Source organism: Pelodiscus sinensis, chromosome 9 (assembly GCF_052426305.1).
Source record: "Pelodiscus sinensis isolate ZL-2025 chromosome 9, ASM5242630v1, whole genome shotgun sequence".
Classification (NCBI taxonomy): domain Eukaryota; kingdom Metazoa; phylum Chordata; order Testudines; family Trionychidae; genus Pelodiscus; species Pelodiscus sinensis.
In genome coordinates, this window is record NC_143060.1 from 62,301,493 (window position 1) to 62,318,009 (window position 16,517).

The 16,517-nt window shown below is 36.8% G+C and overlaps 2 protein-coding genes across 8 annotated transcripts in view; one reads left to right on the forward strand and one right to left on the reverse strand.

The window, feature by feature from the left end:
- Positions 1-16,517, reverse strand: part of RALGPS2 (Ral GEF with PH domain and SH3 binding motif 2) — a 214,042-nt gene that overhangs the window by 72,582 nt on the left and 124,943 nt on the right. For all 7 annotated transcript variants that reach the window (XM_075936864.2, XM_075936867.2, XM_075936866.2 and 4 more), the window contains one exon: positions 1,178-1,315. In XM_075936864.2, the coding sequence (XP_075792979.1) occupies positions 1,178-1,315 (138 nt within the window). The remainder of the gene's footprint in view (positions 1-1,177; positions 1,316-16,517) is intronic.
- Positions 6,384-16,517, forward strand: part of ANGPTL1 (angiopoietin like 1) — a 39,123-nt gene continuing 28,989 nt past the window's right edge. The window contains exon 1 of the mRNA XM_006126957.4: positions 6,384-6,862. The gene's annotated coding sequence lies outside the window, so the exon portion shown is untranslated. The remainder of the gene's footprint in view (positions 6,863-16,517) is intronic.

Consider the following 16,517-nt stretch of genomic DNA (forward strand, 5'->3'; position numbering starts at 1 on the left):
TGGGGCCATAAAATACAATCCGTCACCACTCTTTTGCAGTTTTTTGTTCCCCTCAACCATAACTATGCTTGTGTGCAGGGCAAGTCACCTCTGCACACAAGGAAGGCCAGATGTGAACCTCTTCAGAGCATATTCCCTATGATACGGAGTTAGCCAGAGGGGCTCATTGGTCCAGGAGGAAGTTAAAGTACCAAGTCTGGAATTTTGAAGATGTTATTGGAGTAACAGCTGTCCCACTCACAGCCCATTTCTTATTATGTTGATCCTACAAGTGATCTTTAGTTGCCAAGAAAATGACTATGCTGTCATAAATCCAGCCATACCACTTCACTGAAGGCTTCAAACAGAGGAGAAACTGGTCTGTTAGGGAGACCACGTTTGTTAACAAATACATTCAAACTTTTCTTTGCTGTTAACTACTGAAATGTCTAAAAACAAAGACCAGTATAAACAGCATATATTTTAATGTTTCTCGTGCAGAAAGTATATCTGCTACTTTTATTACTAATGATGTCTGAAAGTGTGAGAAAGAAAATATTCATATATTATGTGAGAACTTAACTAATGTATTTAGTTATTTTGAAAATACAGAAGATGTAAGTAGAGAATAGTTCTCATTCTGCCTCTCTCTGCTGACAGGAGAGGATTGCCCAATTCCAGAATTTCATTTTACTAGTGCTTATGGTTTACGGGCAGTCCCCGGGTTACGTACAAGATAGGGACTGTAGGTTTGTTCTTAAGTTGAATTTGTATGTAAGTCGGAACTGGTACATATTGTAGGGGAAACTCTAGCCAAACATTTCTCCAGAGCTCAGTTTTATTCTCCCACACCTCACTTCCCTCAGTCCTTTATTCTCAAGCTGAGGTGTCTGCTGGGAAAAGCTGCTCCGTGTCTCCCTGGTCTGCTGGGGGGAGGGGGGGGGCGCTAGCTTCGCATCTCCCTGGTCTGCTGGGGGGAAGCAGCTAGTGCGGGGTTGCCTCACCCCGTTTGTAAGTAGGGATCCGATGCAAGTCGGATCCATGTAACCCGGGGACTGCCTGTATATGTGAATGGTACATTAATGGGTTATATTCTTATGTTAAGACTTAATAAATAAAAGTACAATAGAAGACTAACATATTTACTTAATCAGTTGCCCTCAGTAATGTTGCAAAGGAAATAAATGAGCTAGATTACCATATTCACAGGACTGCTGAAAATCTGAGATTATTCTAAGTATGTTGTTCATTAAATTTGATCTCTGCTCGCTTTCCAGAATGCTCCCTGTAGATGGGTATGCGGAGTCAATATACGTCAGGTCCGAGAGATAAATACCTGAATGAATAAGATTAGAGTGAGAATTTCTTTTATTTAATGTTTCAATATTTTTTGAAAGCAATTTAATTTGAACATAACTTCTCACACTTAAGGGGTATTTCATTTTTATCTTGCTCTGGGCACAATGGAGAAAAAGCCCTGAGTTTGCAAGAGCTCTGTGCTGGTTTATATCTCAAGGAGGCACAAATAATATTGCTTTGAGCTCCTTGGGGGTAATGTGCTACCCCTTTAGAGGATTCAGTATATACTCCTCTTCATCACATGTCCAGTAGTTTTGCCTCTCCCCTTTCTCAGCTCTGTTTATAAAGAACAGCTTAAGAAGTAATACTGGCGTTGTGCTTTTTGAATGTAAGGACTTTCATTCTCTCCACAGAGGCCAGGAACAGTGGAAGACTAGAAGCTTTCCTTATATACTAGGGCCAGGCACACACTGACTTTTATTCTTTGGCTATGTCTACACTCGGAAGGTTTGGCAACAAAAGTGCTGCCAACACGCAAAAGTTGCCAAAAGTGAAAACAGGTCAAATCAGTTTTTCTGCCTCCCATTGTGGACATTTCATGGACACATTGCTTTGCTCTATCTGTTGAAAAGGGGATAGTAATGTAGGTAAGCATCCCACAAAAGTGCAGTGTTATGGGAAGGCAGAGCTGATGCCTGCGCTTCTTGGAATTTTTTTGTAGCACTGTGCTGGAGGATGTCAAAACAGCACAACAATCTCTCCACGTCTCCCCCTGCAGCTGCAGTTTGCCTGCTGCTGTGTTCCCAGCAGGGCAGAACAGGAGCATACCAATGATTTGCTCTTCGTTTGTTCCCCAAACAGAGCAGCTCATTCAGCTCTCAGGCCAGGTCTATACTAGACCTAGATGGTCGGCTTAAGGTATGCAACTCCAGCTACATAAACACAGCTGGAGTTGATGTGCTTTAAGCAGAGCTTGGGAACATTTCCACAGCTGCCGTCAACTTCCCTTACTCTTTGTGAATCAGCGTCCACTGGGGGAACCTTTAGCATTCGATTTAGTGGGTCATTACTAGACCCATTAAATGAAATGCCAGAAGATCCATCTTGAGTGCAGTAAATATAGATGTGGCCATAGATACTTCCTGGAGCTTTGAAAGGGGAGAGGTGCATGTCAGCGGGCAGCAAAAAAAAAAATCACAAAAAGCTGAACACAGCCATCACGGCAGGCATTATGGGTTACTGGCAGAAGTCTCTTTCCAGGACGGAAGTTTTTGTTGTCAAACCTAGGTGTTTTTCCCCAGCAATGGTTGCATTGCAGTGTCTCACTGTTGTGCCATCAAAAGGTGGTTTTTGGTGACAAAACAGGCCAGCATAGATGAGGCCTCTGACAGTGGAAAAATATTAACATTTCAGAATCTTCAAAGTCGGCATCAAACTATGTGCATCTATGCAAGATCTCATTTCTAAGCTTGTTTCATCCAACAATTAATCATCATTCACTTGACATGTATGTAATGATATTCAACACAGAATGTTCAAAAATATTAATTCTGTTAAACATTTTCATTGTGTTAAAATATAATAAGGTATAAGCTTTGAACAGGAGAGGGCAACTACCACTATGACACTATCAGTGGTTATGATGAATTCTCACTCATGAGCAATTATCACTTAAAGATGGAATATTTTTCTAAAAAATATTATCAAATTAAAAATTATCTGGAGAAGTTCTATGCCTGTTATATACTACTATTAGACTAGATAATTATCTTTTATTCTATGAATATTTAATTCCTCCATCTTAGCTATGCTGAAACAGACCAAAGGAAGAATCTCCCTTTCTATGACAACTAAACAAATTCAAAAGAAGAAAAACTTCTCAAAATTGCAGCAACAAGTCAAGCATTTGCTACGCATAATATATGCTCAAATTGAAATCTGATTAGGACACTTGAATTACAACCCTCTCCACACAGGTGCTGGAACTAGGATCTATGGGGGGCGGGGTCTGTCACATCCCTGACTTCAAATGATTTCCATTAGATACAGGATTTACAGTTTGCTTCAACAGCTTTCAGTACCTCCATTACTTAAATTGTTCCAGAAGCCCTACCTCACTCACTTTGCAAAAGCTCCTAAGGATCATTAATGATTATGAGTACTTTGTGCTTTAATTCCAAGTTTCATCTATGAAGCTTCTTCCATCTTCTTTCTTCACCACTAGTAACTTAATTATTCTGTGTCCCAAAGGTTCACAACTTTGGAGTTAAAGCAAGGAGGATTTAACAGCAGTGTGTGGGAAGAATGGAGGGGGCGAGGGGAGGTGATTACATCATGTCCAAATATTCCTCTCCTTTCTACTTCCAAAAGCCTTGTTACAGCCATAACACTGTATTGATGCAACAAATGCAACATTACTCCCTTTCACCAACATGACTCTTGCATCACCTGCCTTTTAATCCAACCCTTGCATGTTGGAAGAGGGGCCCTCCATCCACAAATAAAGCAGGTGAAGAATGCACCATAAGGAGTGAAAAAACACTACTGAATTTCATTTCCATCACAAGCTTGGCTGACAAGTATCAGAGGGGTAGCCGTGTTAGTCTGAATCTGCAAAGCGACGAGGAGTCCTGTGGCACCTTATAGACTAACTGAAGTGTAGGAGCATAAGCTTTCGTGGGCAAAGACCCACTTCGTCAGATGCATGCATCTGACGAAGTGGGTCTTTGCCCACGAAAGCTTATGCTCCTACACTTCAGTTAGTCTATAAGGTGCCACAGGACTCCTCGAAGCTTGGCTGAGTTATCAATGCAAAGCCTCATGCTTTATGGGAGGATGGGTGAATTTCACTCTAAATATATACATAAATGTCCCAATCTACCAACACAAGTTTTAAATTCATTTCACTAATAGCTTATTTTTTAATACAAGATTTCAAAAGTGCTGAAAAGCTTTTTCTGTAGCAGGGATAGATGCAATATCAAACATCTGTCTATGGTAAAGAAATGACAGTTATGTATGGGTTTTATCCCCCTGAAATTTTGCCATTATTTTTATTGATTTAAGAGCAGGTTGCTATGTATCATAACTATTCCTAATATTTTTCCACTAAAATCAGTAAGGAAAACTGTGCAAAACTATGGGAGAAAGGAAAGTCTTTATTTCTTTCAGTTCTCTCAAATTTCCTCATTTTGGATTCTTTAGCAGTAAATGCTTTTGTTTCAGCTGCTCTACCACCACACTGGCTGTACAAATCTCGTCTTTGTTTGAACTGTGTGTCTTCTATTTACTATTTCTACATCTACTGCTGTTTTAGCACATGGTAATAGTTTTTTATGGTCTGCACATTTCACTGTAGGGATGGAAGTGCACATGCACATACAATATGGATATTTCCTGGAGTGAAGAGGTTCAAGAAAATTGTATTGCTTTGCTTACACACTGCTCACTAATCCTTCTTTACTGTGACTATGCCAACACCAAACTTCGGCGTAATTTGATTCTGCTACCATGTAAAACTTCTGTTACAGAAATAGTTCCTTTCATTGTTCAAGGTACAGTCTGCATGGTTGTACAGAGTGAGATGAACTTTACAGATTACCCTGGGAACGGGGAAGATCTCAGTTTTCTAATGACATAAAGCACTTGTATCACTCGAAGGTCTCAATATAATCACTCTTAAATTCAATACGTTGCACAAAAAATGCTATTTTAGGTAATACTTAGAGGGCTTCTAAAATTAGTTAGATTCTTCTTTTTTCTGATACCTGCATAATTAGGTAAGAATAATAAAAACTTTTGGCTTTACAGATAAAAAAAATATATAAAAAAACCCGCTTCTTTGGGCACAGTGATTGTGTTTCTACAACACCTAACACACTAGAGCTCCTCATGCTGAATAGGTCTCTGCCCATTGCTCTAATATTAATATACAATCAATCTGTATGCACATATAAGCAAGTTATAATCCTTCTGGCTGAAAGGTAACAAGAAGTTATTTAACAGCATCTAATATTGAGTTTAATTTTATTTTCATCTCATTTTTTATTCAAGATTTTTTGTTCAGCTAATATTGGAATATTAATTAATTACACCGATAAATAACATTTTGTGACGTAATTAATTTAACAATTATATTGTGGCGGAACTTAAATGCTTTAACCATGTTGGGCCCCATCGTGGTAGGCAGTGTCCAAAGACAGTAAATGAAAGTCCTTGCCCTGAGCCGTCTATAATGCAAAATAGGAAAAAAAAAAAAAAAAGAGCAAATAATGTTTCCTGGGTCATAGAGCAGAGATTCATACGGTATAAAGGGCAGGATTGGTTATGAGTCTAAATTAGTGAACAGAGTATACCTGGACAATTATTTCTTGCCTAAAGTTAAGTGACAGCATTTTTTTAATCTTTGGCACAATTAAGAGAACCTTTCTAGAGAACTCTGCAACATAGTATATCCTTGGACCTATTTATCAAATCTAAAACAATTTTAAAAGAAAAACACAAAACAAAATGTAATTTGTGTAATTTCTGAAGAAACTGACAGCTATACAAAACACTCCAAAATGTCTCTACTCTATACACAAACTGCCAAGAGACAGAATTAAAAGCTGAACATGGTAACCTTTGCTTCTTAAAAGTATATAATCCATGTGGCTTCTGCTTCTTTTAATACCAATCAGATGGCATCAAATATTCCAATACCTACCCGACACCAAACATAGCTTTAACATTTTCCACATGTATTAGATTCTTTGTGAGTATAACAGCTAAAACTGTTTCCTATTAAGTGAGCTTCAAGAATTGAATGTGACGTTCTGTTCAGCATTCTTCTAGACTACAAATGGTTCATTCTTCCTGTTGTACCCAGTCAGTCTGCTTCTTTTATTCGTGGGAACACAAATTGAATTCATCAGTCTGAAAGAATCTTTCTTCTAAATGAAGCCCAGTACTGTAACAACTTGAAAGGCATGTTTCGGCTGTGCAATAAAATGTTAGTTTTGTAATTGCCTGCTGAACTCTTGCACAGTCTGTTTCCATAGAGTGTTCTCCCTCTAACCTGCAAATAATCTTTTCTCGTGCATCACTCTTTAGCCTCCCCCTGCCCTTTTGGTAAAAGGCTACGATAGGAAATCCTAAGGAGTTTTGTTTGCTCTTCAGTGAGTTCGTAGTGACGTCAGAGGTGGGCTGAACATCTAAGTCTAGTGTGTGTTTAAGAGAAACAAAACCATCCAAGCGTACTGTATATGGAATTTGGGTCAGCTGTAGCTGGTTAGCATTTCTGCATGTGACAGACAATAAGATACAGCAGCTTCAAACATATTACTATCCCTTTTTCTGGAATAGAATATACTGGAACTTCAGTTATGGTTCTTAAAGTGATTTAGTTAGTTTTTTTTATTCTATTAAATCAGCAGGAAGACGACTAATTCCTTAAAACAGTTTGGATCTAATGGGGCAAGACAAAAAAGTTTTCACTAGAACTACAGAGTAACAATAACATTGGTAACAAGAAGAAAAAAAACAAGTTGTCTTCTGGATTTTCAATCTCTTGTAGAAGCAAAAAGCAGCAACAAAATCTGTTTTGGTAAGTTTTTTATTTAAGCTTAATTGCTAATCCATACGTGAATTATTTGCAAACAAATTGCATGTGGATGTGGTACATATATACAATTCTGCATGAGATTGACACATTTATGTATATAATACCATCCTAAGAGTTATTTGACAACAAACTCATTTCTATAGCATCTGATAACCATTAAAAACTTCTACCACTCTAGACCAGAGTAACTGAGGAAAATCATGACATTAACCAATTTGTTTGAGTTGTTCTGAAACACTTTCTAATCAAATTTTTATTCTACTACATCTGTAAATTTTAGTTTAGATTAGCTTATTGACTTAGTACATATACATTGTTATAGAAAATTTGCTGATAGCATAAAATAAATTATTTAGTGTACGTAATCAATGTATCTTGCACATAATGGGTAACACTGAGGCTCTATTTAAGTCAATGGCAAAGCTCCCACTGACTTTAAAAGAGCCAGGATTTCACCCAATTTCACAGAGTGAACTGATAGTTAGCACTACTAAGAGCTAGAAAATGAATATCCAAGTAAAACCACTTCAAAAGAAGACAGACCAGCATAGTTAATTACTCAAACAGCTACTAGTACACATCAATCCAACAGATGTTTTATTTGGAGAATTTCTAAGACTACTAGTTGCATTTTTTCTATTAAATAATTATTCAAGTTGTACAAACAAGACTAATATTAGAATATATGGGTTCAAAACAACATTAAACCTGTAACTTGATAATCAAGCTGTTCAAATTCTTGCAGCCAAATACTCACCTTTTTCTTTCCTTTAAAAGCTTTAACTATGTATATATAATAAAGGATAGCTGTATATAAATTTGGCTACTGGTGTGCTCAATGCATTACAAAAACGACAGGACTAAAATTTAAGAGAATGGAAGTTTATTACTGAAAGTGCAAAGCCCTTGAAATGTTTCATAAATAATCTTGTGAATCCTAGTTTATCACTGTTTTATTGCTAAATGGAAAAAACCACTCGTGGTTTTTATATCTGAAAAACCAAAATGGTTAAACTTAAAATTTAGTTATTAGTACTGAAAAAAGCAGAATTAAAATATATCAACAGTTTAAACAGTTTGCACTTTTAATCTCTCCATATGCATTTTTCAAGATGGATAAATACATAAACAGATAAAACTCTGGAACAATGGAAAATATATGAAGTAACTTTGTATTACCAATCCTCAGGAATCACCTGCAGGTTAAGAGATACTAGAGAAAAAACTGAAGGAAAATGTAAAAGTGGCAAAAAAAAGTTTTTTGGGAAAAACAACAAGTATGGCATAAAACAAAAGCCTTGGACATTCTTGAGAACCGGTTCATAGCCTTTAAAAGATAAATGATTACTGTTTCTAATCCTCCTCTGGCTCCCCCTTATAAATATTCTATGGAGTGCAACCAAGAAAGCAGAATGCCATTGGAAAGTCTACATTGTGTGTTTTGTAAAGTAGTCTTTACTACTACTGACACATTTTGTTATTCAAGGTCTTTGCTATACACATTTTAGAACAGTTCCTAAAATCTGAACAGCTGAGTCAATCATTCCAGAACAATATAAAGCTATATGTTTTGGAACCTAAACTAAGGGGGTTTACTCTTAAGTGCTTATTTTAAATAATCAATGGAATATCAAATATTCATAGTCACCAAACAAGAATGATCCAGAATATTTTGAATCTCTTGGAACTTGTAGCTTCTGCCAACTGTTACATAACTGTTACCAAGTTTTCTCTGACAGCAATAACTGGTTTTAACTTGGTGTTCCTCAGATGTGCTGTTATTCATCTGGTCTGTGAGAGATATACTGATTAATGAACCAAGAATTTTCAGAGCTTAACTACTGCTAAGTCTAATGTTTTCAATATCAGTACTGCAGGGAATTTCTAAATATGTGCAATGCTCACCAGCCTAGTATTTCTGCTTGTTAAAAAGTTACATAGAGTTAATATATTTGCAAACAAAAACAAATCTTCTGGCTATCAGAAATACAATGGGACTTTTCAATCTGAATAGCTTTAAAACAAACCCTGAGGATTTCACTGATTTTTTTCTGAATTTTCATAAAGTATGGGAAGACTGTCTTTAAAATCACAAGAGGTTTTCTTTCAATTTTAATTTTAAAAGCAATTAGCAAGTTTCCCTGCTGAAAAAAAACTATTTAAAAAAATCTAAGATTTTAGCCTACCTACTTTTAATTTTTGTAAACAGCCTGTTTGTCTGTCTAAAGGAATATTTTGAATATAAATGCTAAACATAATTCTGTTGTGCCATTATACTGATATCCTGTACTAAATTCAAGATTGTGTTATTACTGGATTCTAGAGAACACAAATGTATATAATCCAGTTATGCAGTCCAAAGTAGAGGCACTTGCTGAACAACAAGGACAGAGCTGATCAGATGTATGTTAAAATAATATAAAAATGCAATGTGGAAAAATCGTTTGCTTTGTTATGGAACTGCAGAATTATGTGCATATATGTGCACAGAGCACCTCAACCTTTCTCTAACTTTTTTAGAATGTCTAATATTTATGACATTTTAAATGTGAACTGTCCAGAAAGTAAAAAATGCACTGACATGTTCTCCACTCAAACATGAAAGCCAAAAACGTGTCCTTGTACGCACGTTAAATTCCCAACAGTTTCAATGGCAATAACTGATGCATAACTGAGGAGAAAATCTAATTAAAAAAAGTGGTATCAATTAGAAAAATCAAATCATCCCTACTAGAGAAGCTAAGTGTTTTAGATTTTCAAATTCTATCCTGAGAAGCAAAATACAAAATGTAATTAAAATATATAAAGTAATAAAAGCGAGGGCAAAAGAACAGGAACAATTCCACATGACTGAAAGACTGCTGCAAACCTTAAATCAACAAAGCTTGAAAAATATGTAGTGTGTTAGATCACATTTAGTAACATGACTGAAACCAATGTACATTACAGTTTCTTGTATGCATAGTCTGAAAACCACATCAATTCACATCAGAAAAAAATAGTTGTCTATGTACAATTCAAATATACTGATTACAAAATTATACCCTTCACATTTACCCCCTCTTCATACCTCTACCAGCACTGACTTACCCAAATAAATACAATATATTTTTTAAATAACGTATCACAAATACTAAGAAACCAATGCTACTTTGCAAATGAAAAATTGGGTTGGGGGCTTTGGTTTTTTTTTAAAAAAAGATAGGAATAATGTTCTTTATTACCAATTAAATAGTAGCTTTGTAATAAATAAACCAGATGAATTTTGAAACAAAAATAAAGATGAACTGAAATGTTTTCTCTGTATTTTCTTTTAAGATTGAGTCTAAAAAAAAAAAATCTCATGGTACTCTAAATCAAGCTCTATCTACAGTAAAGATGTGAAAGCTTAACCCTTTACCCAGTAAGCATCACCCAAAATGGGTATTGCGTACCAGTTCACCGGTAACAGAGGGCAAAGGGGACTGAAGCAGGTAATCCGCCATGGAGAGAGGCAGCTCTTGTCCAGAGCAGCCCTCGTCCACAGGGAGCCAGAGTGCTGCACAGACAGGGGCTGCTCTGGGCTGGGCTGGGAGCCACAGCAGTCTCAGCCCAACCATGGGAGCCCTATGGGCAGGGAGCTGATCCAAGCAGGTTGGAGTGGTCCCCAGATCAGGATCCCACTTAAGTCACTAACTGGTTAACTGGGATTTTACACCCCGAATCCACAGTACCTGAATTTTTTTGCTAAAATGCTTACCAATATAACAGTTCAAGAGCTCTGTGTGGCTTGAAAGTTTGTCTCTCTCATCAACAGAAATCAGTCCATTAAAAGATATTACCTCCACTACTTGTCTCTTCAACAGTAACGAATACTGAAACAAGTAACATTTATTTGCTTGTTTACAGACTCATTAAGACACTAACTGCATTAGTTCATGTTTAGTACATTTCCATCACTGTGTTAAGTATTCAAAACTTAAGAAAATTTAAAAGTGAATATTCTGCAGAAACGGATATTCTGCCAGACGAGTCTACCGCTGAGTTCCAGCACTACCTGGTTTGTTGTTTGTGATCTTTAATCTCTGGCAGGATACATGGACACAGTCAAACACTACAAATAAATGCATTTTAAACCAGCAGTGCTTGCAATCTCTCCCCACTTGCTTGTCAAGACTTGAGTTCAAGCTCTGGAGTTCTATATGTCCCCTTGTAGTTGTAGGCATTTCTAGACTTGGATATGAAACAGAGACCCTTGATCTGCTTTAAAAAAAAATCTTTTAAAATCCCTATAACAGCTAATGGCAACATATATGAATCTGAATTCTTCAATCTAGGACTAACAAGGTAAAAAAAAAAAACACCTTTCATTTGACCTCTTTCTTTAAAAAAAGTGTGTGTCAATTTCAGGTCATTTTATCATCAATTTTGGATTTTTTTCAAAACATTTCAAGTCTCAGAAAGGTAGGTGTATTTGTCTAAAACAAATGAAAGCTCATATACTATCTACATTTTTGTCAGTCTCTAAGGTGCTGCAGGACGTTTCCAAAACATTTCAGTTTAATCTTTAAATAAAACAATCTATTTATTCAAGCAAGAAATGAAGGCTACTTAACACAATGTAAGAATGGTCATACTGCAACAGACCAATAGTCCATCTAGTTCAATATCCTGTCTTGTGATAGTGGACACTGCCAGGTACTTCAGAACGAATGAACATAACAGGGCAACTATTGAGTTATCCTAATGCTCTTGCTGCCAGATGCTGGGACTGGATCACAGGGGATGAGACATGCCTTATACATGTATTTGTAGATACCGAGTTGCTTGATAGTGTTTAATGGCAGAACACTCTCTAAGTAGTGCCTGTGAGAGCGAATGTGCATCCCCTTCTAACCCTCTTCTCACCATTTCCAAAAGTTCTGAGGGTGAGCTATATAATGCGCACTATGCACTCTACTGCCTCAGTTTGTTCCACCAACATGATTTTGAGAAAAAAAAATAGGAGTATGCATAGTCATCTTGATTAATTCAACTTACAAATACATAACCTTTATTTCTTCAAGTGACTGCATATTTCCACAAGTAGAGCTGATAGCTCAGGACATGGAACCAGAGTACCATTTAATTAATGACTCAAGCTTTTCAGACAAAATTTCTGTTTTGACTGGAAATGGGTGTCAGGAGAGGGATCATGTGAGGATTACCTCACGTGTTCTTTCCCTGTGGGGCATCTGGAATTGGTCACTGTCAGCAGACAGGATACTGGGCTAGATGGACCGTTGGTCTGGCCCGGGATGGCCATTCTTATACTCTTAGACAATGCTCTGCCTAACTTAAGGGCATGAATGGATGTGCTGACCTCCAAGAAGCAGGCACATTTCTCCAATCAGAAAATGTTTAACAAACAAAAAAATGCTGCTACGGCTACACTAGAATAAACCCAACAACAGGCACAGGAATTTTTATTAACAAGTAACATTCAATAAAGCACATTATTTAACCCATCTGGAAATAGTCTGAACAGAGTGACCTGTATGATTCTTGGCAGAAGAAACAAACATGACAATCTAGATGATTTTCTAAAATTCTCTGTTCTATTTAAATAATATGCAAGAATCCTTTAGGAATCCAAAGTTTGTTATACGGATTCCCCTTTATTAGCACAAAGACTAGGGAAAGTACTGGTGAATTAGTGTTTTGATTAATATGAAATCGTTTTTGGTATAAATCCAAGTCAGGTTTAAGAAACCACCTTATCTTTATGAAAAATCATAAATGGCATGATTAGCGCATGCAGTTCACTCACTCTTCTGGCTGATGTTATAGCAATAATGAATATTGTTTTACTAGATAAATAAAAGAAGGAACTGGCCAAGGGTTATACTCATAGAACAGGGGAGTCCAAACTTTTTTCAAAGAGGGCCAGATTTGATGAAGTGAACATGCGTGAGGGCCGACCATTTTGCCTAACATTCTTTGAACCATTAAAATTAAATGCAAATTAACTATTTTATGCAAAGTTTATTGCAAACGGCATACTTTTCATTTCGTCACATGGATCACAAATCTAAACAGGTGTTAAATCCCTCTGCCTTTCATATCTGAAGGCCAGATGAAAAAAAAAATCCAGGAAGCTGAAATATATGTCAGGAACACTGTAAAGTACATTACATATTATTGGTAATAAAGGTTGTCTGTCAACTTTTAAGTTCAGAAAATATGAACAGGAACATAACACCAAGTATACATGTTGTGTCCAAATATAATTATAACTGATTTAGACCAACTGACATTAACTGAGATTTTACAATGTATTCATCTCAATACATATGGATTCGTTGGGGGCCTTAAAAGATAGATATTGCCAAATTACATGTGGGGCCGTATTAAACCGGAACACGGGCCGCAATTGGCCCGCGGGCCGGACTTTGGACATGCCTGTCATAGAACCATAGGGTTGGAAGAGTCCTCAGGAGATCATTGTGTCCAACCCCCTTCTCAAAGCAGGGCCAATCCCAACCAGCGCTTTGTCTAGTCAGTCCTCAACCTCTAGCAGTGCTTGGGAGTTTTCCACCCCATGTGCAGGACTCTGCTCTTGTTCTTGATGAACTTCATCAGATTTCTTTTAGTCCAATCCTCCAATTTCTCTAGGTCTCTCTGAACCCTATCCCTACACTTCAGGGTATTTACCTCTCATAGTTTAATGACAAAAGGTGGTTTCATTTTAGTTCAAGAAGTAGTTTTGTTTTAGTTAACCCGCCCTTCATAAAACTTTTACCTATACTATGCACGAACATAATCGACTATCAACCAACATATGGTAAACTGAGATAGCTGACTAGTGAACTTTTAAATAACTGGATAGCCCTTCAGATTTTAAGTTAATTGCTCCATTAAATGTTCCAAAATACAGAGAATGGAAGCTGAACTTTAAAATCATATTTCTCTATATCCAAGCAACAAATCTATACCGTTTTATAAAGTAACACTTTCTAGCAGACTCTCTTGTAGAACTGAATAGTACATTCTGCAACAATGAGGAACAGGGCTGTTCAAGATTAGTCCAAGTCTAACAGCCCTGGCTGGTAATTTAAAAGGCTGAGGATCCAGATAAAGGATCTGGCCTTGTTGGGATAAGAAATCGAACCAGAGGGAGTTGAAAGCAAACCCTGGCTGACAGCTGAAGCAAATCAGTATACGAGTGCTCCCTTGGTCAAACTGGACCAATCAGCATAATTCATGCTGACCTGACAAATCTTTGCCACGTTCTGAATTAACTGAAACAGGTAGAGGAAGGCATACAGAAGACCCTTTTCCCCAACTGAGAAAGAAGATGTGCAAGATGGAATGACTGTCCCTTCCTGCCTTTAAACATGAGAGAACGGTTTTTGCTGAACCTTGCAACAACTGCTCTACACTGAGGCAATCACTGATTGAGACAAGGTCTTGTACTATTTGGACATTTAAGGACCACCACTTGTGCATCTGAAAACTGTTCCTGCTTAGATTATCTACCAATACATTGCTAAATGCAGGGCCACCAGGTACACTTTGCAAAGAATACGCCAGTCCCAAAATTTGACTTTGGCACATAACTGGAAGGAGTGAGCACCTACTTGTTTGTTAGATGTAACATATAACAGTTGCATAGTCCATCTCTATCTGAACCATCTTCACATCAATATAAGGAAGGAAATACTTAAGAATCAAATGAAGGGTTCTTAATTCAAACACATTTAAAAGCTAGCTGGATTTCCTGAAAAGCTCAGTGTATTTGAATTGTACACAACCTAAATGTGTTCCAAATTGATTAATAATCTGAAGTTATGGTGACCAATGGTGAAGGTAGATTGAACAAATCACCTCTCAGAACATTTGATCTGTCCATCCTTCTCCTCAACAAATTTAGAAATAGGCCTCAATGATTTAAAACATTAATTGCACTGTTAAACAATAGAATGCCATTTATATTTTTATGTTTTCTACCCTTTCAAATGTTTTCGATTTCAACACAGAATATGAAATGAATAGTGCTCACTATTTTTTACTACAAATATTTGCACTGTAAAAAAGATGGCATTTTTCAGGTCTTATTACAAATTCTGTAGTGCAATCTCATTTCATGAAAGCTGTACTTACAAATGTAGATTTACAAAAAATAATGGCACTCGAAAATGTAAAAGTTTAGAGCCTGCAAGTCCACTCAGTCCTCCTCCTCCACTCAGACAAACAAGTTTAAGTTTGTAGGGAAAAAATGCTGTCTGCTTCTTGTTTACAATGACAACTGAAAGTTAAATATTTTGCAACACGTGCTTTATGTACCAAATGTACTAAAGATTCACCATTCCAGAGGATATACATCCATCCTGGTTTTTAGTGGGTTCTGCTCAATAAATGTTCCAGAGTCATACGGATCAACTCATGTACATTTTCCTCCTATCCGTCACATGCCACCAGCTGAAGATTGATTTTTTGGGGGGGAGGGAGGGCATTCAGGTTCTGTAGTTTCCATGGTGTTGTTCTTTTAAAGACTTTTCAAAGCATTTTCCAACACCTTGTCCCTCAGATTTATGGAAGGCACTTCAGACTTTTAACCCTTGGGCCAAGTGTGTTGCTATCTTTAGAAATCTTGCATTGATTCAGTCTTTAAATTTGGTCAAATCTGTAGTGAGTAACTTGCTGGGTCATAATCCGAGACTGCTGTAACATCTCAAAATGCAGATAAAACAAAGTACAGGAGATATACAATTCTCTCCCAAGCAGTTGAGTCATAAATTTAATAACATATGTCCTTTGGAATGGTGGCTGAACTATGAAGATGGCTAAAGAATGAACTATGAAGTGTGTATAGTGTATCTGGCATGTACATTCCTTGCAAAGCCTGGTACAAATATGCCATGTGAACCCTCTTCTCACTTTCAAGTAACATTGTAAATAAGAACCTGGTAGCATTATCTTTTGTAAATGTACATTTGTTATTTTAGGCCGCATCTCCACATACTGGAGCACTGATGCTCTGGTGATTGATCTGAGGTTCAATTTAGTGGGTCTAGAAAAGACCTGCTAAATCGAATACTGAGTGCTGCCATGAGCACTCGTAGTCCTCGCTGTCGTGAAGAGTAAGGGAAGTTGATGGGAACGTTTCTCCCATTGACCTCTCACTGTGGAGATGGTGCCAAACTCGGTTTAAGGTACGTTGACTCCAGCTACGTTATTCATGTAGCTGGAGTTACGTAACTCAAGCTGACCTCCTGGGTGTAGTGTAAACTGGCCTAAGTGACTGGCTGAATAAGTAGGATTGAGTGTACTTGTAAGTTCTAAAGTTTTGTACTGTTTTACTTTTGAGTGCAGTTATGTTATAATCTACATTTGTAAGTTGCACTTTCATGATAAAGAAATTGTACTATTGTACCTGTATGAGGTAAACTGAAAAATACTATTTCTTTTGTTTATCATTTTTACTATTCAAATATTTGAATTGAGTAAATTTTTTTTGAAGTGAGCACTGTACACTTCATGTTCTGTCATTAAAAATGTAGAAAAACATCCAAAAATATTTACTACATTTCAATTGGTATTTATTGTTTAGTGTGGTGATTAAAACTGCAATTAACTTTTGTAATCATGATTGTTTTAATTAATTTGGACTAATCAC